This window comes from Tachysurus vachellii, chromosome 22, assembly GCF_030014155.1.
Source record: "Tachysurus vachellii isolate PV-2020 chromosome 22, HZAU_Pvac_v1, whole genome shotgun sequence".
NCBI classification, from domain to species: Eukaryota; Metazoa; Chordata; class Actinopteri; order Siluriformes; family Bagridae; genus Tachysurus; species Tachysurus vachellii.
Genome location: NC_083481.1, coordinates 9,565,754 through 9,593,410, shown reverse-complemented (window position 1 = coordinate 9,593,410; position 27,657 = coordinate 9,565,754). Strand labels below are relative to the sequence as shown.

The following is a 27,657-nucleotide window of genomic DNA, read 5'->3' as shown; positions in this document are numbered from 1 at the left end:
ACACCCTCCTGTTATGTAAAAAAAAATTAAAAATGTAAAAAGTTATAATAACTTGATTGCACAAATAAACACACCCTTTTATGGATGTTCAGGATAAATCAGTCACATTCTGTGTCCTGTTCAAAAGTAATTAACATACATCTGGCATCATTTAAATGAATGTTGAAGCATGGTGGTGGTAGCATCATGTATTAGTGCTGCTTTTATTCAGTCAAAACTGTGGGGGTTTTTTAAGGTAGAGTTATGCATGTATAGCTCCAAATACCAGACGATTTAGAGCAAAACCTTCAGGTGTTTTGTACTAAGCTGAGGATTAAAAGGAATTTCACCTTTCAGCACGACAATGACCCAATGCATACATCCAAATCAACAAAGGAATAGCTTAACCAAAAGAAGATCTGAATATAAGAGTCTGTGGGGTGACATGAAACAGGCTGTGCACAGGACATTGTGGATCTAAAATACTCTCCCAAAAAAGAGCTTGAAAATATTGTCAAGTCAAGATGTCCCATGCTGATAGACTCTTACCCAAAAAGACAGTGGTGTGAAAAACAGGTGCTTCAACAAAGTATTAGTTTATAGGCGCACACATTAGGTTATTGTTTTTTTATAAAGGTTTCTGATTGGTTTTAACTATTTGTATATTTTTGAAGGCAGGAAATGGTCTGGCATAATACATGTTAGTGTCATTATTTTACATCACAAAACCATTTTATCAGGAGTATGTAGACTTTTTATATCCATTGTAAAGTGCGTTGCAAAAGTACACCCACTCCGACACACACACACACACACACACACACACCTTTTTTTGTCCTGTTTTTCTACATTACAACCTGGAATTAAAATGGATTTTTGGACGGTTACTTCCATTGGATTTACACAAAATGCTTAGGACTTTGCAGGTGTAAAATATTTTTTGTATTGTGAATAAAAAGAAATCAATTTTAATTCCAGGTTGTAATGCAGAAAAAGAGGACAAACACCAAGGGGCCGAATACTTTTGCAATGCACTCTATATAGATTCACAAATTGCATTTTGTTCCTAATCTCTAGTATTTCTTCATTTCATTATAGTCTAAAAATCACAAATCAGATTCTGAAGCTCCTCAGAGCTAAGGCTTGATACGGAAGTACAGAGTCAAAAGGTAAACAGAATAAAATATAAAGATAAGATATGTGCTGTGTAACAACTGAATTGTAAGTGAAATGGTCATGTAGACGAGCCAAGATCCTGCATGGACCCAAAAATAATTCGTGACATGTGGAGCCAGTTAATTGGACACTCCATTTTTCCTGGAAATCCAATGGCAAAAATGGTAAAATTGCATTCTTTACCAGAGCTTTGTGTGTGTGTGTGTGTGTGTGTGTGAGTGTGTGTGTGCAAATGCATGTGTTTCAGTGAATCTTAATTGCAGCTATTTTCAAAGCACTATTAAAATGTTCAAATGTCTTGATGCATGAATAAAGAAAACTCTGTAAATATTTAAATGTTTCCAAAAGCTAGTACTCGCAAGACTTGTAATTATGTCAACCTCAAGCTAAGCCCACAAAGTGCGTTTTATACTAAAGAGCTTGTGAGAGGAAATCGAAATAGCTGCTTTAGTCTGTGATAAAAGAATATGAAAGGAAACGTCACTGTTTAATTCTTTATGAAGTCCAGTAACTTGGTTTTGCTCTAATTAACACAGAACTTAATTAAGGGGAAAATGCATTATCATGGATTAATCATGCAAGAATTTTTGCAAAGCAGACATGACTGAGTGAATCAGTGCATCAGGCGTTCCACCTGACTACCTCTGAGAATGCGTTCTCTTTCAACTCAATTAGCAAAGGTGTGTTTTATGCTTTCACGGCAGATAATCCAGAGCAGGCAGAGAAAACCGTCCGTCATTCTTGATAAGACTTTGCTCCACCAGGCAAGAGCTTTTTAACCACGTCATCGAACTAAAGGTCTGGCAGGACTAGTTACATGGCATCTGAGCCACACTGGAGTGCTTTGAATGTCGAAGGAAGTCGACTCAGGTTATCGGCCTCTTCTGATTTCTCCCAGAGGTCCATTCTTTTGCACATGGATTATCATTCCATTCCCCAGTGAATGCCACATGAGTACCGTCACTGTGCAGACACACAAAAGACGGCTTGTCTCCGCAGCTCGCACAAGCTGTAGCATATGTGTGTCTTTCAGCCAGTGTGTGTGGGGACACTAGATACAGAAGTTGTTCTTAGGGTCCTTTAAATGGAATCTGGTTTCAGAAATGTCCAGCACCTGTGTGACTTTTAGATACATTTAGAAACAATCATTTTGCTATAATTCATTAAGCACTCGACCGCAGAGAACAGATATTGAATTTAATTCTGTGTTGTTGTGTCGTATATCGTATCGTATCAAATCAAACAGCAGAGCTTAAATTGTTATCTTTGCAAATAACCTACAAAGTCTGCAAAGGCATATTGAGGACAAAGACTGGGGTTGATTAGCAATTCCCTGTGTCAATCTAGGAGGACATCTTTATTGAGAGTGTCTCTGGTGGTTATCTGAGTGCAGTGCTACTCCTAACCCACATCCTGTTCCACACGTAAGCTCCCCGGAGATCCCGCCGTACACTGAGCTCTTGTCTCTGAAAGATCTTGGCTGAATCACACAGTGGGAAAGTGGAATCCAGTATTTCCTTCTGCCTACGTTTGTGTAGAGTCCCTTTCAAACTCAGCTGCTCGTTTTATTTATTCATTCTTTCTTTTTTTAAATCACTTGAAACAGTGGGAACTCTAAAGTGGAATTAACGCCAGCACCTTGATATGCTGATATTCTATGTAGCCTCCTGTATGCTTCCTTACATAATGACTAGAGGAAAATGTGTTTATATCTCATATCTTATTACCTTTCAGCAATATTTCACATTAACTTTCACTGGGAGTGAGAAAAACGAGCTACATACGTGTTTATGTCTTGATAAGACTTCTCTTTTTCACAGCTCGGTACATTAGCGGTTGATTTTTAACACAGGTTATTTATAACTTTCAGCTACTTTTCCTAAGACTTCTTGTGATTAGTGAATTGTAGTCTGATGCTTGACTACCAAGCATGGCTAGCAACCACAAGGTCTTTGCGTTGTACATAACGTCTGATCTGTACCTATGTTTTAACCTTGAACGTTTTATCTTCATCACAGAAACGTTAATGGATTCCACTACAGCAACAGCTGAGCTGGGATGGACGGTATTTCCTGTATCTGGCACCAGTGAGAACAGTGTAAGTATCATGTTTGTGTAACTACTATAAGAAATCAGTGATTAATCAGGACATATCTGTGTCCAACAGTGGTTCTTATACCATATTAACATCACAGATTCTGCACTGGAAATTTTCCCAGCTCTTATAAGACTTTTGGGCCACATTTGAGTGAATGCTGAGTCAGGCAGTAAAACGCCGCTTTCTAGCCCAGCGCTATTTGGTGAGCGAGAAACCAGAAGTCCAGACTACTCCTTAGTCCTCCTCCATTCCTGAACCTGAACGTCTTAAGACTTTAGAAAAAAAAATGTTGTTGAGTAATTTGCTGGTGTATTTCAGAAAAAACTCCCAGTTTTGTTCAATTATTTACGCTTCTGTGGTCTGTTTTGCCGGCTGTTTTATATTATACTGTACCATGCGTCTGCATTCTGTCAAGAGAAAAAGACAGAGAAAAAAAGAATTAGGAGGGGAGAAAAAAAGGAGAGAACGATTTCAACAAGCCAGTTGTGCAACTTCAAAGTTTTCCTGCTATAATTTGCTCTCCATCACTATGTCAAACCCAAGGGCATGCAGTCTCTTCCTTTGCTGATGCTGCTATCAGTGTAAGAGAACAAAGAGTAAAACGTATCAGACACCCTGCTTCTGGATCCAATCTAAACAGAATGAGGTTCTCTCTCTTTTTTTTTTTTTTTGTCATCTGCAAGTACAAGGCCAGGAATTGCACTTGCTTGCATCATTTTTTTTTTTTCTTTTTCATTTATATGAATGCATGTCTTGATAAATAGTACACAAGTCAGTTGAATTCAAGGATGTGACAGCAGGGGGTTTAAAGTGCATGTTTTTGTAGAAAAATAAAAAGTCACTATAAATTGTAAACATGTACTGTATGATTTTTTTGTATGATGTTGTTTTCTTAAGGTTGTAGAAACTTTGATAAAACCCGAGTGCTGTAATCACAGCACATCCTGCGGTGTTTGATTTCTCTGATATAATAAAAAAAATGACAATGTTGAGAACCGGGAAAAAACCCACCGAGACAACAGGAGAACATCCACAGAAGCTATAGTATCATTGTATGTTGCATAAGTATTGACACCCCAGCTATCCACATTTTGCAGTGCTACAGCCTGGAAGTGAAATGGATGAATTGGGATTTTCACCATTTTATCTACACAAGAAACAAAATGTTATGAAATTAAAACATTAATTAAACAAAATTACAGGTATATTAAGAATGAGATTGCATGAAACTTTAATTGCACCCAGGTGAACAAGTGAATTCAGCTCATTATTTAAATTCCTTTAATAGGAGAACTAATTTTTATACAGATTCGTTCCATCACCAGACTCAGAAAACACGTTGTTATGTTCTTTGCCCTGAAGACGATTTACTAACCATTTACTAAACAACAGCTAACGCTGCAGACTTCTGTTTATTCTCTATTCTGATGAATAAACATCTCCTTACAAAAAAAAAAGTTGATTAGATTTTTTTTTTATTTTGTTTTGTCCACTTGGTATAAGTTATAGGTTTCATCACATACTGTACCTGCCATACAGATAAATTAGTTTTTGCTGAAATGATATGAAAAATAATTTGATTTGCAGTCCAAAGATGTCAGAGCCATAACTATAGAAAATGAATTAATGACTTCTGACAAATCAGATTCAAAAAATCAGCAGCACTTTGGTATAATTCATCTATAACACAGTTCAGACATAAAGCTCTCTGCATCCATCCGGTAACTGATAGGATTCCACACAGCTCTCGTTCAGTCGTTATGGGAAAATGCAGGGCCTTGCAGCAGAGCAGAACAGGTGGGCTTCTACTGAAAGAGAGGCCTTAAGTTATTGTCTTACACCACCGCCATGGCTCAGGGTCTGAGCTACAAGATCGCTATCAGTCAAAATATGGAGTGCTCCATCAACAGTTGGCTTTTCTGACACTGAGTAGCTTAGTTAAATAAACTCCAACATAATGCGAGGTATGTGAGGAGAAAATATCCAGATGTGGCACTCATTCGTCCTTTCATCCACCCATGCAGCCATTCATAAATTCATTCATGCGGTCATCCATCCTTTTATTTTCTGAGACTTGAATTTATGTTAAAAGCTCCCGAGAGTGGACAGTATGGTGTGTGGCGTGCAAATGTTGAAAGATCCTACAGGATATTATATTTTGTGAAGGAAGATATATGGTGATCTTTTTTCAAAGCCAGGTGTGCATTTTTATTATTTTCTTTTTTTTCCCGTATATAGCATAAGAAACATGTTTTAAAATTAAAGGGTGCAATGCTCAGTTTTTAATCAGTATTTTATCATATTGTATGAAATATTATATTATCATGTTATATTTATTTGCCTTAAATAAGTTGGCATTACAATGAAGTGACAAATACATGCTGATGATGGGATGCCAAATCATTGCGGGGCATCAGGAAACATTCGCACGCAATCCATCATATCTATCAGCATGTTTCTTTGTTTTTGGGAAGAAACTGGAGACTGAGAGGAAACCCACACAGACAGAGAAAACATACACATAAACTCTAGTACCGTTGTTTATTGCATAAGTATTGACACCTCAACACCTTAAAATAGACTTAAATGAGATTTTTACCATGTTATTCAAATATGTGTGAAGTTCATGGGGGTGAATGTAATGAATAATCGTACACGTCTGCTATCATATCACTTCTGATTTTGAGCAGAATAGGACACTTATCTAACCCAAATGTAATTATTAACTAATTGTATAATATAATTTGCTGTAATAAAGTGCAACATTGTGAGGATAAAAATGACGCTTTGAAAGATACAGTAAGGTTCATGTTATTTAGTCAAGACTAAATTATATGAACACATTCTCAGCCAAATTTTTTATGACATTTATAACAATCTGCACTAATCATATACAGAACTGCCCTGTATCTACTTCCACACACTTTCTATATCAAGGGGGAAGAAACAGATGGTCCTAAAGCAGCCATGTCTGGTTATAATATTTAAAACCAAAAACGGTGGGGTGTTCTGTGCACCTCAGGATGAGGTCTTTGGTTTAGGGTACATTCCAGAACTGAGTAACAGTTATGTTTTGTAGCATGCCAATTAGAGATGGTCTTTAATGTAGTATTTAGCGATTCAAGGCCTTCTCATTAAAACCACAAAATTCTCTACAGTCATGCTCTAAATGTAAGAGCAAGTCAAGATTGGCAGCATCTCATCCTCTACCTTTGATTCAATTAAAAGATGTACACGTATGAATGATTCTGATGGAGATCGGAATAGAAGGGTTAAAAGGGCAACAGGAAGCTTGTTTGTCTAACGTCACATGTTGCACATTACTAGTAGATCGCAGTAATTGGAGTTGACTGCTAAAGATGGCTCAGTTAGTTGGTTTTTCTACCCCTTTCTCTCTGCACCCTGTTTGTGGTGGGAAGCCCAACAGTGCACAGATGTAGACTTATACTGCTCTGTAATTCAACACAGAGATTGTCTGTCATTTGTCCCAAATGTCCCCTCAGGAAAAAAGTGTCTGCTGACAGATTACTCACAACTAAAAATCGGGGAACTCAGCATCTTAGTGTGCTTTGTTCTTTGTAAGAATTTTTTATTTTTTTACATGAACACATTAAAGATTCATGGATTTTTTGTATCAAGCACACTTTGTCCACACTCATTTCACCTACATTTTAATAGCTAAACATTAAAAAGAAAGTAATTCATTCGAAAAGATGTCAGCAGTGTTTCACTTTTCCAGGACTGTATTAAAGTATTATAAGTGACAGTTTTGGGAGAGAGCTATGATAGCTGGGCTCGTGTACTCTTCAAAGCTGTGACAGTTTATTAGTGAAAGATGCTGAAGTCCAGATAAAATTTCAAGAGTTCTATCAAGGTAGGGCAATTAATATTGAAAAAAAAATTTTTTTTATTGCTGACAGAATTTTCATCCCCTGAAGCTAGTTCTATAATTCATAGAAAAGCAGTCTGTTACAGTAAGCTTTACCAATCGCAAGCACAGAGTGAATGTCAGGGAAGCTTATAGATTATATCACATTTGAACTCTTTGCCTTTTTAGGTGTTGAGGAGGCTATAGATCCTAAATTGGATTTCCTAGTAACCTTATTCTATATGATATTGTCATCAGGTTTTGTCATGTGTTCAGTTACAATTTTTAGTACATTCAAGTACATTCATATCTCCTTGATAAATGGAAGAAGGATATTGAAATTGGCCCACAGTACTAGTTGTCTACCGATAGTATAGCAGTGGGGTAAGTGAAGAAGACTTCTTCAGTACTCCAGTAATTGTGTCCAAAGGCCCCTGGATGTGTTCTCATTCAATGAACTGAGTCATTAGGATAGTTTAATTCCACACTAGCACAGAGTGTGACGACCCTCTTTATACTTCAGTATAACCTTGAAGGCCAAGTCTCGAGCCACAGACTCAACAGCGCTTCAGTCTTTCTGTTTGAGTGCCAATCTTTAGGCTTCTGGAAGGGCGCAAGAACTAATGACGTCCCACTTCCCACACGCTTCTTTATGTTGGACCCATGCTCCTGAACAGAGGCCTCAAAAGAGAACAGCTTGTGTTATTTTCTTTTGTTCCTGAAGGCCCTCACATACTTGTTTATTCTCCGGTTGAGGTTCCTGCATTCTTTCTCAAGAAAAGGTGAATCTTAGAAATGACTGCTTTTTATTACTCAAATATCTGGGATTCTGATTGTTGTTGGAAATAATCTATCAGAGACAGTTTGAGAATTACTCATGCATTTTTCTGTGTTGTCCTTAATTGTGTTACTTGTAAATGTTAACAAGGGACTTTGCAAAATCTATTAGGCAAAAACCAAAATATTAAGCAAAAGAACACAGTAAACATTTATACTTAATACTCAGTACTTTAATACTTAAACTGGAAGTGTGTTTCCCTCTAAATATCCCCACCCCTTTTTCACATGACCACCTACAGCCAGACTCATGCATAAATTTTTTTTTTTTTTTTTTTTTTTTTTTTTTGGGGGGGGGGGGACCTGTGAAAACTACATTTCATTTAATTTGACATTAGGTTCTTGATCGTTGGGCCCTTATTATGCCTCATTTGCTTTTCTCTATTGGCTGAGGCAAAAAAAAAGCCATGGCAGGACAAAGAGAGGCCCTCCTTCAAAATATGTTTGTTTGGGGTTTCTGTAGCCCCCTTCACACTACCTCCTCCCCTTTTCACCACATGTTGCCCCCACTGAACTCTCCATCTTCCATTAGTAACTGCCCTGATTTCCTTTTAAACTGATGTCAAATCTGCAGCCTCCAAAAAGAGGATGTTATACACTTGACTTCTCATATATAATTGACTTTCATCCCAATAGAATAATAGTTTTGCTTAGAGGAAAGTGGTAATGTTCATGGTTGCTCATGACTGTGAAAACATTACTTCTGAGCCTGCCAAATTAAGGCAACTGAACACAAGGTAAGTTTTTAATCTCTCATTTGGTGTTCAGAATAATCATTTCTACATTAAACGAATCACCTGAAGGATATAGTGACTGGACTGAACTATAACGAGTCATAAATAATGCACTGATGTGACAATTACAACCCTATCCATATTCAGAATAGTTCTAATCTGTGACTGATAATTTAGACATTGGAACGAAGGACAAATGTCTAGTAAAAGAAAGCTGTTCTAATTACTTTGAGGGTGTTTGATAGAATGGGGGTCTTGAACATGAGACTTCTCACTGAATCCCGTCAAAACCCTGTCAAAATCCTCGTTAAGCAGCGACTAATTTGGGAAATTATGTCAGCGGTGAAGTGAAGAGTGAAAGTGAGAGGGGGTGGGAGAGTGGGTTGAAGGGATTGGTGCTCAATGGGCTTTGTGGCCAGAGTGTAAGGAAGCCTATCAAGTGAAGAAAATGGCTTTTCCCCTGCTGAACAAGGTCAAGCTTCTGACTCACTTGTGGTTGGAATCTTAGTTGTTTAGTGCTGAGGGCCCTTAGCTTGATCCTTAGCCAACTGGGTTGAAAACCACAGCGAAGGCATCTGGAGTCACTTTAGAGCCAGCAGTGAAGTCTCTGGTGCATGCATCCTTAGTGCTTTAGTGTGTGCAATATATAGCTGTAAACTTAATAAGAAGTCTGTTTCCGTCTCCTAAAATGGTCATCCGTATAATTTGATTATTCCAAGTTTGTAATGTGTAAGGGGTGAAATTTTATGTGTTGCATTTGCCAAGTTCCAACACAGTGGTCTGCATTAACAAGTGGGTTAACAATGGCTGAATTCTGTCAGCTTCTTACTTTTATTTTCAGTGCAAATAATGGTTCAGGTTTTATGTGCATAAGGTGTAAAGCTCAGAAAAGTCAAGGTAGTAGTAATAGTAGTGTTGTAGTATAATTAAACTTTATTTCTTTTTAAGGTAGCTTTTTTCTATTGGAAATTTCACTTACTTCCTGGATACCCTTTTATTGTGCATACAGTATATGACCATACAAATAGCGGCTATCTCTTCCGGTTCCCAAGGACAGGTGTAAACCACCTCAGCAAAAAAAAAAAGTAACTGTAAAAACAGTGACTTTTATCACTTCCTCTTCCATCACTTGCTCTTGTTCTTGCTCAGTGACCTGTATCAACAGAGAATTCTTTTCTAAAATATAAGGGCAAATAAACACAGGCCAGGTTCACTTGGCAAAGTGGGGGCTCTAGAAAATGAGGTCCAACTCTAGGCAATTTTACTTCCAGTGCCAGTCTTTTGGCAGGCTAGCCAGAAGATTTTACCCTTATCCTCACCTCATACCTCTGCTGCCCTGTAATCTAGCTGGTGCCTGTGGGGAGAGTTTCTGAAAATGGCTCGGCTACTCTCCGAACATCCCCAGAGAGCCTAGACAGACATAAGAGAGCATGTTGCAAGATGTTCACTATTGCCCTGCGGTTTAGAGCTCATGTATTCATGTAAGTAATTTGTGAGTTCCCGCTCAAATGGGAATAGGCTTACACAGCCTGTCATGGACAATAGGGCTTTAGAAGTAAAAGAGACACTAGAGGTAAAGAGTGTAGGGATATACTATAATATATGACCTTTGTAAAAACATTCCTCCCAATTTCTCTTGCAGTGGGAAGAGGTGAGCGGATACGACGAGAACATGAACACTATACGCACCTACCAGGTGTGCAATGTCTTTGATGCCAACCAGAACAACTGGGTTCGCACCAAGTACATCCACCGGCGAGGAGCTCAGCGCATCCATGTGGAGATGAAATTCTCAGTGCGGGACTGCAGCAGCATCCCCCGGGTACCAGGCTCCTGCAAGGAGACCTTCAACCTGTACTACTATGAATCAGATGGCGACACCGCTACTAAATTGTACCCTCCGTGGATGGAGAACCCATGGATCAAGGTGGACACCATCGCTGCTGATGAAAGCTTCTCACAGGTGGACTTGGGAGGTCGCGTAATGAAGATCAACACAGAGGTACGCAGCTTCGGGCCTGTTTCACGTAACGGTTTCTACTTGGCCTTCCAGGATTATGGTGGCTGCATGTCACTCATTGCCGTCCGCGTTTTCTACCGTAAATGCCCACGGGTCATCAGGAATGGTGCCATTTTTCAAGAAACTCTTTCCGGGGCTGAGAGTACGTCTCTGGTTGCAGCGAGGGGAGTGTGCATCCCCAATGCTGAGGAAGTTGATGTACCCATCAAACTCTACTGTAACGGAGATGGCGAATGGATGGTGCCCATCGGTCGGTGCATGTGTAAGGCTGGCCATGAACCTGTGGACAATGGCACTGTATGTCGAGGTAAGCTCGCCCCAAAACCTTGTTTGTTTGGGGGTTTTTTCATTGTCCTTTAAAAGAATTCTTAATCCTAAATTAAAATGTTTTGGGAATGAAAATACATGTATGTGCTTTTCAGTTCTGCTGTGATCAACTCATTAAATCTTCTTTTGTTTCTTTACTATCCAGTAATACTTAAAACGTATGATTTTTTTCTGAGCCTTTTATGAAGCGTGTCTTCTAGGTTATTATATTTTTTAAATGAAGCGTGTAGCACACAGGATGCAGATAGCCTTGGCACTGCTGTATTTTTGCTATACCTTGCTCCTTCCAATCGATCGTTTTTTTCCTTCTTGGAACTGTCTCTCTATCATTCTCGCACAACCAACCAACCACAGCCCACCCCCTCCCCATCCCTCACCTGTGATTCAACCACCAACCGTCAGCCCTGTTCCCACGGCAACGCCAGCCTGCAGACGGGCTTCACGCTGGCACAGACGACACAATAAAACGCCCACCTGTGTTACAATCCCCCCTTTTCTATCCACACTCACACACACACACACACACACACTCATCCTGCATTCTGTCTCTTTCATAAAGCAGGCTGTAATTACGACACTGGCCAGGCTGCGCAGTGACAGTACCCGATCATCTCTTTCACTGTACCAGTGGCAATCTGCTTTTTCCTGTTCAATGGCAGCTAATGAGGATGGTCAACCACCCCCAGCCCCCTGCTGCCACTCCTAGGGATACGTGCCAATATAACCTGGGCAAGTCCAAATTGAAAAGCCTGCATAATTACATACGTTTGGGTGTTTTTTTGTAATTTACTGGGTGCCACCACTTTTAATATCCCTTGGGCCTCCTTAATACAAAGCATCTTTTGTTCATGACTGGATTTAAAAAACTATTGAAATGCTAATGATTAATGGAAGAGTTCATAGATCAATCTGGTCCTGTCGAGACTATTCTGTATGTTCAGAGCTAAGATCTTCGATCTATTGGAACAAAGTAACCGGTCCGAAACAGTCTGAGCAAGGTGGTCTGGGTTCGATTTCAATCTAATCGACCTCAGACTCAGCACCTTTTTTTTACAGTCCTGATGCCTAGAGACTTACTTTGTCATGTCTCGATGAATGTCTTGGTCCTCATTTGTCTCACACCCTCACTGAGCTGCTGGAGAGTGGGTAGAAGGCCAAGTGTTTACGTGTTACGTATTACCCGACAGTTCTGTAGTTCTGCCATATAGTAAAAACTGACCACCTGATGAGTTTTACGTAGTGTTTTAGTATAACTGAGTTCTAAAACTAGAAACAGTGCATGTTTATTAAAGAAAAATAAGTATGAAATTAAAGCATTAAAAGCAGCAAAATGCTACTGCTACATTGAATGTGATTTTCCCCTTCATGAATAAGCTGGTTTGATCGAAATCTGCCATCAATTCGTTCGGCTATTAATCTTTCTGGCAGGGGAAAGCTGATAGCTCTGTGTGAGACAATGTCAAAAGCATAACTGTGGTCGGTGCCTTTTAACTGCCAGTAGCCAGGATTGGGGGATGGATTGATTTATGAAAGGGTGCTTTTTCATCGCAGTTGGTAAGGGCGTAATGAATTGATTTGTGAAAGATGTCCACTCAGGGATGAGGCCGTATCTTCTTACAGTATTGGATTTATAGGCGGCTGTGAAGCAATCATGAGATCTACTGATGAAAGAGACGTCTCGCTGCTCCATTAATAAGACTGCATAAGCTTTGTTCAAACTACTCTCTGTGACAAAGCATGTAATTATGCATGTATCAATTAAATCCTTGGCAGTGCGCTTGACAAATAATTGCGCCTTGACAAGAACTCTGTCAAAATATTGACAATAGATAAATGTATTTGGAGTTTTGAAAGCAGCGCTCTTTTCTGTCTGCGACCGTCTTTACCAGATTATGTTTCCCCCTGTGGAGACGATAGAAGGAAATGAGCCATGCTTATGTCTTTCAGCAGAAATGTCCCTTAAAAAGCGAGATCAGATTTCGTTTAGGGTTGTAGGAGTTTGGGAGAATTAGGAGACACACAGGGTCTTGTTCTTCAGCCAGTGCCATATGTATCTGTCAATGAAGCAAACTTTTTGACCCGAGCATAATAAGAGCCATGTCCATGGGCAGAAAGTCAGACTCCTAAACAATATTTTAGTCTTTTTTTTTTTTTTTTTTTTTTTTAACTACTGATATCTGATCTCTGAGCTCTGAAACATCTAGGAATCTAAACTGTGGGAATTACTAACATTAAGCAGTGGCGCCATCAGTGCAAATGACAGGTTAAATTTACAATAAGACACGCCCAGCATGTGCCAAATGCTACAGTTCCTATTTAAGCATGCCGTTCAGTGAAAGTAAAGCAATAAACTATAAAATCACCACGTCAAGTTCACACAGACCCAACGCCAAGGCTTTAAAAGTTTTGCCTAGAGGCGCCACATCTTGACATGTTACTGGATGTACAACACGAGTTAAGGTTTTAGAACAATGTAGACAGAAATATGTGGCTACTAAGTACAGACTTCACACAGCATGAGGTGAAACAGGAGCAGATTGCAAGCACCCTTCCCCACTCCGCCCCACCCAACCCCCACCAACAAACACGTGTATACTTGTGCATTCCTGTGTAATCGGTGGAAGCAGGTAGATCAAAAAACTTTTAATTTATGGGTGTACAATAATGAGACCTGCTGAGCTGCACACAAAAGACAAATAAAGATCAAAGAAAGCAACATTCAAACTCAAGCTTTAAAATACCTCAAAGCTGTAGGCCTTATGAGCGAAGAAGACCAAAAGCAATGCTATATACAAAACCAGCCTCGTTTCTTCTTCTCATCGCTCCTGTTGACATGCTGTTACTTCTGGTTTAGTGGGAGTGATGTCAAGTTCAGTGCTTAAAGATTAAGGGTTATGGCTTTTTCTGTACTCTCTGGGTGTAATGGCTGTAAATAGGACAGTGGTCTCTTCAATGAAGGATGAGGCAGCGAGGGAGGCCTTGGCTTTAAAGCAGTGTAGAAGCATCTCCTTGCAATCCCACTCCTAGACACTTTCTATACAGAAAGGTCTTATGGGCTGAAGTAAGTACAGCACAGAGCCGTCTTTCTCAGTTCCCGCAGTGACTTTGCATGCAATGACCCGCAATCCCGGAAGCCTCAGCACATGACAGGAAACAAAACAAGCAGAGCTTCAACAGACTCAGACTGAAACTCGATGATCAAATAAAGGTTTGATTGGGGAAAAAGGCAGCTGTCCCAGAGAAATTGTGGGCTGGTTGTACCAATTTCACAAGACAGCTGTCATGTTAGGCATAAATGAAGGAAAATGAAAACAGCTGGAATAAAAGCTAACATTGGCACTGATTTATTTTCCATCGTGGTGTCTTTTTTTTTTTTTATTGATATCCATTTGTTGTTTTTTTTTCACAATTAGAGTTGCATACATTTGTCCCTTAATGATTAGAATTTTCTTTGTCCTTTAGAACATTCTGCATTTTTCACTGTTAATCAAAGCATCTGCTGTGCATCTATTTGTTCCAATTTGCTTCTTTTTAAATGGGACAAAAAAAGAACTAATAATGTGGAACATTATATCATAACCATATTTCAGTTTTGGTTGGTGTTTAAAAGCATAATTTGGAGAAAACATTAAAAGTTTTCAGAATTTATTTTACGATTTTATTGTAAAATAATTAAGAGCAGATCTCCAATTGGTACCAGCTTCAATAACGAAACGATGCTAATCATTATGAATTCATTACAGAGCAAATGTAAAACATTTAAGCTTGTGTCTAGATGAAAGAAGATATTTTTACTTGCTGAGTTTTGATTAATTGATTGATTGATTGATTGATTGATTGATTGATGTGTTTCATATTTATTCAGGTTTATCACTGAAAATCTGTGAACATTAGTTCAGAAATCAGTCATCACGACTGCAGGAACTAGTCAAAAGGTTTCTGATTGTGCTCTCAGATGTGTGTATACAGCAGAGGCTGTTGTCTGAGACTATTCCGTACTTTGGAAACAGAATGTCAGGGGTGAGATGAAGGAGAACTGAGACTGAAGTGTAAACACTGGTGAGTTAGGGTACTAGAGACAGAATGTGAGCCATTCTGAATGTGGACATTATCCACACACACACACACACACACACACACACACACACAGACTTTATTAACCGATCACTACATTACACCCATGTTAACAACCATCTAAGACTGAATTACAGAGTAGTTGTGTAAATATATTACCAATTTTACCCAGAGTACTAAGAAAAGCTAAAATTGTAGAATATTTATTAGTATATTATCGGTTCAGTTGACTTTTATGTGCGCATCTAACAACGTACATTTTAAAAATGACACTGATAAATTTTTTATTTATCCCTAAGGAGCAAAGCCAGAGGTGATGGTGCCAAGGAACAGCTTCCATCTAACATCTACTTTTCTTATATCATATATATAACACTTAATGCAAAACTCAGCGATCCATATACTAGTGTATCGTAGCATAATATAAAATTCCATTTAGGTCTCTGCTGGATTGAATACATTCAATTCAATTCAATTCAGTTTTATTGTATAGCGCTTATAAACATTGTCTCAAAACAGCTTTGCAGAACATATATATTGCAAAAATATAGTACAAAAAGTTAAAGATTAATATTAGACTTATATTCAAATGTTATTTAATACGATAAAGTTATTTAATAAGTAATTTAATACATTCTACTGCTATTTATTTGTTTTATTTTACTGTTATAATTTCTAAACATACATGTGCACATGCTTAAGATATGCAGCTCTGTATGTAACCCAAGCCTTTCCTCTCAGCCTTGCCGCCGCTCACCTGGATTAGAAAGCGCTTAGAAAGTGGCCCCGCTGCTGCCATTTTGAGACGGCCTGATCCACATGTGAGCGCGAGAGCACTTTTATGGTTGAACTTCTAACTGCTCTCCTGTTGCCAGTCCTCAGCTCAGGGTCTGCTCGGAGAAGTGGAGAACGTTTAGGATGCGAAATTTAAGCCCACTACAATGGATCGTTCTCTCCAGGGCTCTGCTTTTAGGAGCAAGAGTACGACTAAGAAACACTGAGTACTTTTGATGATGGCGGACATGGCAATTAGGCAGGATGAGGAATCAAATCCTTACAGACCAGTGTTTCTGGCCCTCTGTCCACAAGAGCTATGAGAGTTGTTTGCCTCCCATCTGACACCCAGGAGAGCAGTCTTTTACTTTTATTCAGCGTGTCTGTTTTTTGTCTTTTCTCCCCATCTTCTACAGACTAAAGGTTATACTGCTGATACCTGAAACCACCTCCCATTTCTACTATGCCACACTTCTTTGTGGTTGTCAAATTTTTCACAGCATATTAATCATTTCAGTGAAAGCGATAATGGCTGAGCTAGGTGCCTGGGAACGTTCTGACACTCAGCGAGATCGGTGCTGTAACTCTTTCCATATGACCCTCCACATTGCCTATTTCCATACCTTGAATTCCATGTGATGGGCTTTCCTCTCATCTTCAAAACCTGTTATCAACATTCAATGGTATTTATTATTGATGCTGTAAGATGTTGATCTAGACCCTATGCAGAAAGAGGGCTGAGGGATAGAAGTGTAAGATGATGGGTAGAATCTCCTCCAGACATCTTCTTTGATGCCTTCAGAAAGCAGACATAATATGGACCTTTTTTTCTCTATTGTGATATGAGCAAGAAGTTCACTCAGACATGCTACACCTCTAACAAATTCTGTTTCATGCTCAGGAAGAATCGTGCAAAGAAATATTTTGGACCTGATTCAGAAAAAAGAGAAACCAAAGGGGAAGATGTTTAAACGTCCAAAAATGACCAGCAAATGGAAAAAAGAATTGTGGCATGTTGTGTCTCAGATTGGGTCTGTTAAAGAAATCAGGGTCAAGTGGCTGCAAGACACTTTAGACAACAAATGATTGATGCATCTAACTCACATGCAATTCAGATTCAAATCGCATATCATTTACATTTACTATGGATTATGTTACAAGTGCTTTTGAGTTTCTGTCCATTTTTGGCTGTTCTGGGGATGTTTAAGCAGCGAATATCCCAAGAGAGATATCTTTCATTCCAAGGGTTCGAGTAGAGGAACGTCATCTGTGTTATGCGGTCACGCTCCCTCCTGTATGAATCCAGTTGTTCTCACTCTGTTGACCCTTAGCCATGTACAGAAGGGTAGACATGGTGTTTGGTTTCCTTCTCCTCTGACATACGATCCAACAAAAGATCATTCATGAGATTTTGTTGCACTATATGTTAAGACCTATAATTCACAGGCATGCACTGTGCAAATGGGTAAGACAGATTTTTTTACATCCATTCTTTTTTCCACAGGATAAGGATAGATTTTGAAACTTCTTGACACTTTTTCCACACCTTTGTATACATACCTCAAAGGAAACCTTCTTTTGGTGTCTCTGGGGTTGTTGGAAAGTGACATTATGATGAAAAAAAAGCTTTTGTGGAGGAGTATTTCTGGAGATTTGGCATGCAAAGCAATGTTCAGAGGGATCTTTGCTTGTGCTGAAAGACAATTGTCTATCAGCACATATTTTCTTTTCACAGCTACCCATGTTTTAATGGATTCTAAAAATAAGTCTTTCACCAAGAGGTCTTGATGTCTTCCTCCATCCTTATTAAAGATTAAACAAGAAAGTGGGTGAGACAGAGAGAAAGTGAGCAAGTGCTCAAGCTCGTGCTCATCTCCCCTTCAACCAGCCCCTCCATTTAGCCAGTTTATTGATGAAAGAGGCTACACAGGTTGAGGGACATGTTAGATTTGCATGTCATCTCTTGAAGCACACTTTCACTCTTTGTGTTTCGAGAAAGGTCTAAAAGAGGTATTTTAATGAACGCGTTCAGTGCTCTGTTAGGTTAAGTGTGTTACGAAAGATTTATGAGTGTAGGGCTCAAGCAGATGGCAGCAGAAACAATGGAAAACAAACAGACAATACGGGCAGTTAAGATTTGAGACTACACAGAGATTTAAATATCTCCCTGCAGTGAAGGCTGACAGGAACAAGAAATGTTTTATTCACAACACAGGAACAACAGCGATCTGGAAACTTCAACTGGACCCTATATCTAGGTTACCACAGTTCCGAGATCATAAATCTTACAGTATTTATGAGCTTTCTCTCCTAATAGTTTTGATTGTTTACACTTTATAACAACTTTGAAGATTATCTAAATCCTCCTCATCCATAAATGTAACTTATTGGGTGATTCCGGCTCAAATATTGTCTTAAAACTACTAAGCTGAGCTTCTGTGAGTGCTCTGTGAATCTCAAAAGACTCGATGTACAGCTTGACGTGCAGTAAAGTCATACGCATAAAGCCCTACTTGGCAAAGTTTGGTGCTGTGCTATCTCTGTGAAACACTCCCAGAGGGATTACTTTGCTCTGTCAGGTTGCGCTATGATCAACGGTCTGTATGAAAGTTGAATTGCGGTACACACTTTCCCTCTGACAGGCACCACAGGTAAAGAGGACACTGCTGAGCCTTAAACTAATCCCGACACTTAACGGCTTTACTTACACTCCCATATGTTTGATGAAAAACATGCTGAGAGAAAGCTCAGTCCTCTGAAGTTTGCTTTCTTGACCCACAAGGTTTGCTTTCTTGACCCAACACATTATTATAGATAAAGAATGGAATGTACATGAATGCTGATAGCACCACGATGACAATCAGGAAACGAAAATTAAATCTTTTTCCAGTTTGCAAGCGAAATTTTCAAGGTAACAGGCTTAAGCCACATTCTTTGACATGAATATGTGCATATGCAGCATACTCAATACCTGCCTGGTCAGGGTCACAGTGGTTTAAATTAAAAGAAATAGGTACAAATTAATTTGTTAGAATATAAACAAAGATACAAAAAAAATAATATCTGTGTGCAGGATTTAAAAAAAAGACAGTCGTGTTCACATCTCTAGTTCAGACTAATTACAAACTTGTGCTGCAGATACTGAGGAAGTATCAGAGCCAGAATTCATACTCTGTGCTCTTTTTTCTGTATCGTCCCATTTTTCTGGGGCAAAATGCTAGTTTAAATCATAATACAGACAGAAGATAGATACGAGTATTTGATGGACTAAACAGATACAAATAGTGTCTTTGCATTACACCCTGTAGAAAACTACAGTTGCTCTAAGGAGAAATGTAACTCAATAAATGGTTCAATTAGACAGTAATAAAGCCGCAAAACATATCGACACAGGACAAAAATGATCTAAAATCAATGAGCTGCTTTAAGAGCCTTAGACTTTATCATACTCCTGCAAGCTGGGTTTTATTACCCCAATGCAGCAAGATAGTTTTGTTTAGGAAACAAAAAAAAAGGTTCATCTAGCGGATACAGTGACTTACTCACCTGCAGCCTGGGTTTAGCTGAATAGATCTGTAGTTCAAATTAATCTACCCAGGACATTAATTCAGTGTTGCTAATGTAAATATGCAGGGACTGATACTGGCCACAGTTCACTCCAATTTCCATATGCAGTCTTGCCAAGTTCAACATTGTGTGGTTGCTGTGTTCATCCTATCCTGAAAAATGATTTGTCATTCATTTGTTCTACGTTTTATCTGGCACATGTTTAGAGTGGCCTCTCAAAGATCACTTGTCTTAGTCAGTTGTTTCACGAACACCCCTTTATATCATTACTTTCTCATATATGTGCAATCCCTGTTACCTCTTTAAGTCAACAATGGCTGTGTACACTCTTCCTCTTATCTCCTTCGCCTCGTATATTCAACCGTGGTTTCTGTAAGTGCTGTAATTCAAACTGTAATTTAGTTTGTGTGCATGTGAAGTCTAATGTAGACACTGTACAGTCAACAACATAAATCAGTCCATCATAAATATATGATTTTTGATGTTTAGTAGTTTTTCCATACTTTACAGACTACACATTATTTTTTTTTACCTTTCATTTTATTTTCACGGTCTTAAATTTGGGTTGTTAAAATTTAGAAGCTTTTCTGTAATCTATCAGATTGTTATTTGTATTTACACTTTATTTGGATAGATCATTGTATAGCTCCTGATGCTTATTAGATTATCTACAGCCTCAAAACCTCAACTCAATACTGCTATAATTGTTTACAATTTTATGGTAAATTGAAATGCAGTCAAATATCATTTGACTCATTATTAAGAATCAATTTATAGGATGCTTCATTTTCATGCTTAATGTTTGAAATTAAACATTAATAATGATAATAAAGCTTGGTTCAAGAGAAACTAGTTATTATGAAGGTGCATTAATTAAATACAGATGCATGTGGTTTATCCAGTATTACTCTTGTGGACATTCTTCTCATAACTGGTGCTGTGCATAATGAATAGCCTTATGGTCCTCATAAGCAAGCACTAAATAGCACTTAGTCTTTTTCTGAAGTTGTCTCCCGAGGAATGCGACAGAATCATTTATGTAAATCAAAGTACCACACGTTTTTTTAACGCAGATATTTGTTTCATGGCTGTTTAATATCCATGTTATTGAACAATGCTGTTTTCGATCATATCCCACTAGTGAGGTAGTCACATTTAATTTGGCTGATAATTCCTCAGACACTCTCCAGGTCATGATGGTTGACCTTATGATGCTGTCACGATTTTCAATCCTGCTATAGTTTATATGTGACGTGGCTTTGATAGAGATTATTTGATTTCCTGGTTTATGACTATATGGATGCTGAATGCTCAGTACTGTTCTCATGAACTGGAACATTCCACAACTGATATAATACAGAATTTCTAATGGTGGAATAAATTGGAGTGGTAACTGAGGCCTGGATTGTCATTCGTACATGGATATACCTGGATAGTGGAAGTGCAAAAAAGGTACAGCGGTTTCATATCCTTTTTTTTACTGACTGCCAAGTCATTTTTGTTGGGTGGATATGACGCTGTTGGGAGTCCTATGTTGATAATTGCCAATCCGTTAGTGTCTGTCTGCTAAATTTGCCCATTAGGTCTTATGGCTAATGGGTTTTCCCCACTATGAAATTCAATATTTTATGTAAAGTAGGCTCTAAACCCTATACCTGTTACTGTTAGGCAGAGAGATTTTTAATAACCTGTTAGTGAGGAAAGGATTTGCAGAGATGGCAGACGCTCTGGCAGATGTTGTTTAGAATCAAAATGGATTATTGCAGTCTTTGGGCACCTCTGATTAGAAATGTCCACAATACATAATGCTCAATGGCTTAGAAAAGCAGTCAAGGGTCCAATAATGCAGATAGAAGCTGTTAGTGCTAAACACTAGACCAGTGCCAGCATGCGTCTGACCTAGACATTGATACAGTAATGCTGGATGGCATTTAGGTTACTACAAGTGTCATTTAGAAGCTGCAGCAAACCGGTGCTAGGAGACACTGTTTGGGATAGAGCCGAGACTAGTTTGTTCCAGTGTGGTTAGGCCAAGGCTGTCAGCATGGCCGCGGTATTTGGGAGGTTTCCTCTACGAACCAGCAACCCTGAGAGGCGCCTGTTACTTGCTAGATGTCGAGGTGGCTCTTTTTTTCCACTTTCTGCTTTGTGCCAGTAGTCTCTGTGTGGCGGCACCACAGAGACGATACCGGGCTAGTTTTTCTCTGAAGTATACAGAAGTAGTCCTCTTCTAAAAGGGTGAAACAGCTGAAATAGATTAAGCCCCGTTAATAAAGGCGTTGTGTTGGTTGTCTTTCTCCATATGGCATTTTTTGAGCCTGGAATGAAAATAACTTTGATAAGATGGCTTTTTGGTGAAACCAAAAGCCAGAGGAAAGAGAACACAGAGAGGATTTTGCTATTCTGTTATTAAAGACATGCCTATATCACCACATTATGTCATGGATTTTTTTTTTTTCTTATTCTGCATTTAGTATGTCACTGTTCTATGTTCACTTGGTAAAGATCGTTTAAATGTTTGGCATCAATTTTATGCATGCATCAATCATTCTCCATGCTGATTTCTTTCTCAGTACTTGGTATTGCCCAACTTCAACCGCTCGTTACAAAGACCGTGCTTTGTGCTGCTGTCCAGACTAATGGAGCTGTTTGATGAATGGCTTTGCAACACCCAGGATAACCATTAGCATTATTGACCAGCTCCTGGTAATCAAAGAGCCTTGCTGTGTGCCCACCATTCAGTTTTTGTTTAGACTTGCTGGAGTTGCATGTCATGTTTTAATCTTCTGCTCTGAAAAGCAGCCATATAGAAGCATGCATGCTGGGCTGGAATTTTTTTCAGAAGTTTATTTTTTAAACAGAGGGGACTGGTGATCTGGTGATTAATTGCATATAATTTGTAACAGTACTTGTTGCAGCTCTAGACACTGATGACTTTGAGCAGAATTTGTGGAAAGCAGCTTTTCTATTCTTAGTGCAAGCAAGACGTTTGGGATGTCATCTGCATCAAAAATAAGGAGAAGTCGACTCCCACATGCACAAGGCCATGATGATGTCACCATCCCAATTTAACAATTCCTCCACATGAACCTGTTACCAAAAGTAGCATAGTATCGATTTAAGCCCACAGCTTCTTAATGACATGTTTTCACATAATGACCTAATTTGCCACTAGAGCACATAGGCTCGATCACTCTCTTTTATTACAGGGGAGGAGTAAGTCTTAGTGATTCATTTAACCAAGCGGACATACCATTGCTATGTGGTAATGACTGTTTATATACAACCACAGTAATCCTTATAATAAATATTTCATGGCATCCTGGTAACACATGCAATCCCATGGCTTCCTCTGCATTGTACTTTTGTTTTGTTTTTGTAAGCTGAATTTTGTATATCCTCTTAACTGCACATTTTGTTTAGGAGGCCACACCAGTGTTTCTTGCAATTACTTTACATGTAGCCATTCATTCATTCATCTTCTACCGCTTATCCGAACTACCTCGGGTCACGGGGAGCCTGTGCCTATCTCAGGCGTCATCGGGCATCAAGGCAGGATACACCCTGGACGGAGTGCCAACCCATCGCAGGGCACACACACACTCTCATTCACTCACGCAATCACACACTACGGACAATTTTCCAGAGATGCCAATCAACCTACCATGCATGTCTTCGGCGAACGTGCTAACCACTAAGCCACCGTGCCCCCCTTACATGTAGCCATTAGAATAAAATTTCTGTTTCATTTACAGAAAGGATGCATGTTGAAAAGGATCAAATTGTTTTATCTGAATGCTTTAGAGCAGTCCAGTGGCTTCAGCAGATGCTCCATTGCCTGAAGTCTGAAATGTACTTCCACAGACCCACCGTGCAACAAACATGCTGAATTTTCTTGACTCTGGCTAGACACCTTTCAAAACCATTACTGTTGGCTTCAAATCATAGGCACATATTGCAGTTGTTTTGTTTTGGTTGGTTTAGCTACAAAAGTGGAAGAACTTCAAAGCCAATACTATCAAAGTAGCAGCAGGACACAAGCCCAGGCACATCAGAAGCCTCTACGAGAGATGTGAACAGATACTGACTCATTTTTTTGAGTGACACAGTGAAAAGTTTGCTAAGAGTTGTTTGACATTCATGCCCAAGTGTAGAAAAATCGTGGTGTGCAAAGCAACATCTTAATAAATTACTAGGGGAAGGTCCATGGTGACAGTCGTTAATCCTTTGCTTATCAGATTTTTTTTCACCATCTGTTCCAGTCCATCTCTTTGCCCTGTTAGGATGAAACTTCCGTCTACCTTCGCTCTGTCCCTAATCTCCGGCAGTGCTTTCAGCACTGGCCACAATCGAGCCATTGTGGGAGGCCCCCACTTGTCAGTCAACACCCTCGTTCTGTTGATATGGGGCGTGTGCTGAAAGCAGGCACAGCCTCATGCAAAGCTGAAGTGCTGGCTAATTGAGCTTGTCTGGCTATAACCTGTAACTCGCTGATAAGAAGGTATTTGACTGCTGGGAAGGCACAGGTTACCCTAGCCTGCAGACGTTGATGCTTGATTAGTCAGTTCAGCTAAAAATACCTTGTGCCTGTGAAACTTAGTCTGTTTAATTGCTTTTGGTTCAATAAAACATTCAAACTCAACAAGCTACACTGATGTGGTTCACTGTGAATGCTGTCACAGTAAACACTATCTAGTACTGTGTTTATGCTCTAGTATACACAAGACAAGAACTGAAGCCATGCTTGGACACAGATCAAACATGTTATCTCTGTAACTGGGATGAATCAATTCTCTCCATGTTAAAATTTCATCCCGCTGTTACATGTTTGCTGATGCAATCTCCTGAAAGCCTCCGTGAAAATCTATGAATGTCCCTATTTGTAAGATGATGCTCTTTTAATTCTCCATTGTCTTAATCTCACTCTTGAGAGAGGGTTGTTAGCATTGTCCCCTTGCAGATCTCCTGTCATACAACAGGAAAAAAGAGATCTCCACAACAGCATGCAACTGTCTGCTGCCTACTGCCAGACCCTCTGGACTAATCCTGCTAGCTCCGGGAACCTTAGACTAATCCAGCAAGTCTCTCAGTCTCAGACGCTTTCTCAGCTAAACTGCCAAAGGTTCCATTACACTTCATTTAGATTAAGTGGCCTTTTGCAGTCACAAAAGAGGATTTTAAGAGCAAATCAGTATTGTGCCAGTCTATGTGTCTATGTTACTTGGCACCCCTTCAGTATTTACCCAGCTGCTCTTCTCAGTATGACCATTCAATGACAGAAAAGAAATAAACCTATAAAAGTCATATATGCAGAGAGTCAGAGAGTTTACGAGTGCCCTGCTGACAAACAACTGCCATCAGTTTACATTACAATAATAAGCTGTCTTCACCTCCATGGCTGTTGCAATGAGAAGGCAGGGTTGACCTGTGTGAATATGATCACTGAGCTATGGAATGCATGGTTCAAGCCTCAGGGGAAGTCAGTAATGTATCTGTTTGTTTTGGTGACAGAGGCTTTGCTTCATAATGGTCGACAGCCAGGATCGACTACTATCTCCTCAGGTGTCCTTGGCTGCCATTGCTATGGTAACAAATTCTTAGATGGATGTGTAGTGTCTTTAAGGTGGCTTTCATGCCTTGCTAGCAATTTTAAGTGGGGGAGGGATGTTTGCCTTTCTCTAATGTGGCACTTTTGCAGAAATGAATGTTTTACACTGCTTGTATCTTTATCCAGAAGTCTAGAGTGTGGGTACCAAGGATAGGAACGACTGCTTGTCATCGTGCAAAAAAAAAAATGTTTTAGGCTCCGTTCTTGAAGGCTTGACTGTGATGTATACATTAAAATGGTTAGAAAATAGCTTACCCTTTTCAGAAAAATCCGAAAGTATTATGATATCGTTTTAAGATTCTGCTGAAGGCAAAGATTTACCCTCTGATCACATACAGTAAAAATGTGTAGACATATAAATGTAGATTTCATAAAAGCAAGCAGCATTTTGAGATTTATTGTTGAAGATTCATTCTTGATAATGTTACTGTCGATTTGTCTGCAGAGTTCTGCAAATGTTATATGTACTAGGTGTTATGGAGTGTAATCTAAACCTCCAAAAAATCCTTATACAGTAAAAAGAATCCTAATGTATACAGGATGGAAAAAACCTATAAGCTGCCAAAGCCAGTTGGATATTTGGCTTTTTTGCAAATGCTAGAGGAAAGCATTTGCTTTACTTACTTAATAGTTTAAATAGTTTAATAGTTACGTTTAGTAGATAATATTTTCTATGGTCCAAAATGCTTGACTGCAATGAGAAACTATATATTATCACTATAATTATCTTACACAACCATCTCTGCTATCTTGTGAACTATCCTGAACATCTGTCATAGATGTTAGCATTTACAAGTGTGGTTAATGAGGTGGAAAATAAGGAAATCATACCATGTTAGTTTAGGTTAGAAGATGTAGTAATTTACTAGTACTATAAAATAATCCCCAAACAAAAAAAAACTAGCTTACACTGGAGGATATTACCAAACTGAGCTATCTTAAAAAAAAAGATCATTGTAATCATTGTAGCTCATCCATCTATATAACTTCATAGCATAGACTCTAGAAGAGTCTTTCACTTATTTGGCAGACAGTTAAGCCATCTGCAGTTATTTTTTATGTGTTTGAAAGGCATGGAATAGAGAGGTTATAATAGGAAGTATGAAAAATCTAAATATTCCATCCTTCTGTTATATTGATTGAACTCTACATATAATGTCTTTTATACCATCCCATCTCTAGCCTTAATAAGCCTATGCAGCCTACAGTACAGACAGCATACTACCCCATTGACCATGGTCGTATTTGGTGTTTTATTTTTCTATGGTTTGTGCTCAGCATGAGATTAGTTATGGGGTTGTTAAAAATGGTTATGAGATGCTTGGGATTAAGCACACTAAATCACTGAGTTGTGTCTTGTGAAAACACTTCAGCAGACTTCATACCAAAGAACTGCAAAAAGAAGTGCAAATGCTTATGTCTTTGGATGGAAACCATGCAGATACAGACTAATGTGAACATATTTGAACGCCAACCATTATTAGTTCTGAGTGTGTGGTCCAAAAAAAGAGAAGAAAATAACTTAGTTACACTTTGGGGAGCAATTTGCCTTGACCTAGAAAAGATGGGTTACACCCTTTTTCAATAAAAAAATAAAACTTGATTTTCAGTGTCAGATCCAATTATGTTTAAACAATCACACATTAACAAAAAAAAAGATTAACACTACAGTAAACACACCATTAAGTGAGCTTTCCCCTCAGCAAGTACATAACAAGCAAATCCCTCATTGCTGAGGTGCCATTGTTCCCTCAGACTGGCCAAACAAATGCAGACGAGGCGAGGAGCAGCAGTCCAGCACGATGTTACCATAGAAACTGAGAGGCCTTGCTCATCACCCATGTGTCCCGGGCCCCAGCCCCCTTCTTCAATGCAAGCAGGGCCGCTTAATTTCCCTGACCCCTGGGGTCTGCTTTTAACAGGCTCCATTGATTGGGACAAATGGGAGAGCGCCAAGCTGCTCGGAACTCCTCTATAACAAGGTTAAGCAGACTGGAGCTACAGAGAAGACATTTGGAAGAGCTGGACAAAAGTGCAGAGGATTTTTTTTTCGGAGCAGAAACAAATCATTGACATATTTAAAGGCTAATTAAATGATGTGTCAAGCTCATCCTGTATTCATTCTGGGGCGCAACCTCACTTTGGATCGATGATTGGCGCCTGTAATGTATTCCTAAATGGCTGCCATTAAACCTTTGGAACGAATCGCATGTGAACAATGCGCTCCCTGCCTCGGTGCAGGTGTAGACGCCTCAGGGAAGCTTGCTATAAATGTCGAATATAGACCGTTTTCTTTGACATGGTTTGATGCAAACTTCAAACTGAGTCTTGAGTATTGGGTCCATGCCAGCCGAGCTTGTTTTGACCTGCATTTTTGGGAATCTGTTGGGTCATCTGAAATATTAAATTCACAACACATTGTGATGAAGTATCTACAGTGAAATCAGAACTGGGGTTTCGACACTGAAGTCCACAGCCTACAAGGCAAAATGATATATATCCCAGGAAGACTGTAGAGCGCATACCTTGGTGCAGTTGGTCCATGGACAAGAACTATGCTCTACACAAAAAAAAGTCCTCAGGCTGAGAGCCATG

General features: G+C 39.2%; 1 protein-coding gene across 2 annotated transcripts in view; it reads left to right on the top strand.

Moving 5' to 3' along the window:
- The window catches only part of ephb2b (eph receptor B2b), a 149,199-nt gene that overhangs the window by 60,720 nt on the left and 60,822 nt on the right, over positions 1–27,657 (top strand). For both annotated transcript variants that reach the window (XM_060858043.1, XM_060858042.1), the window contains exons 2-3: positions 3,174–3,253; positions 10,335–11,019. In XM_060858043.1, the coding sequence (XP_060714026.1) occupies positions 3,174–3,253; positions 10,335–11,019 (765 nt within the window). The remainder of the gene's footprint in view (positions 1–3,173; positions 3,254–10,334; positions 11,020–27,657) is intronic.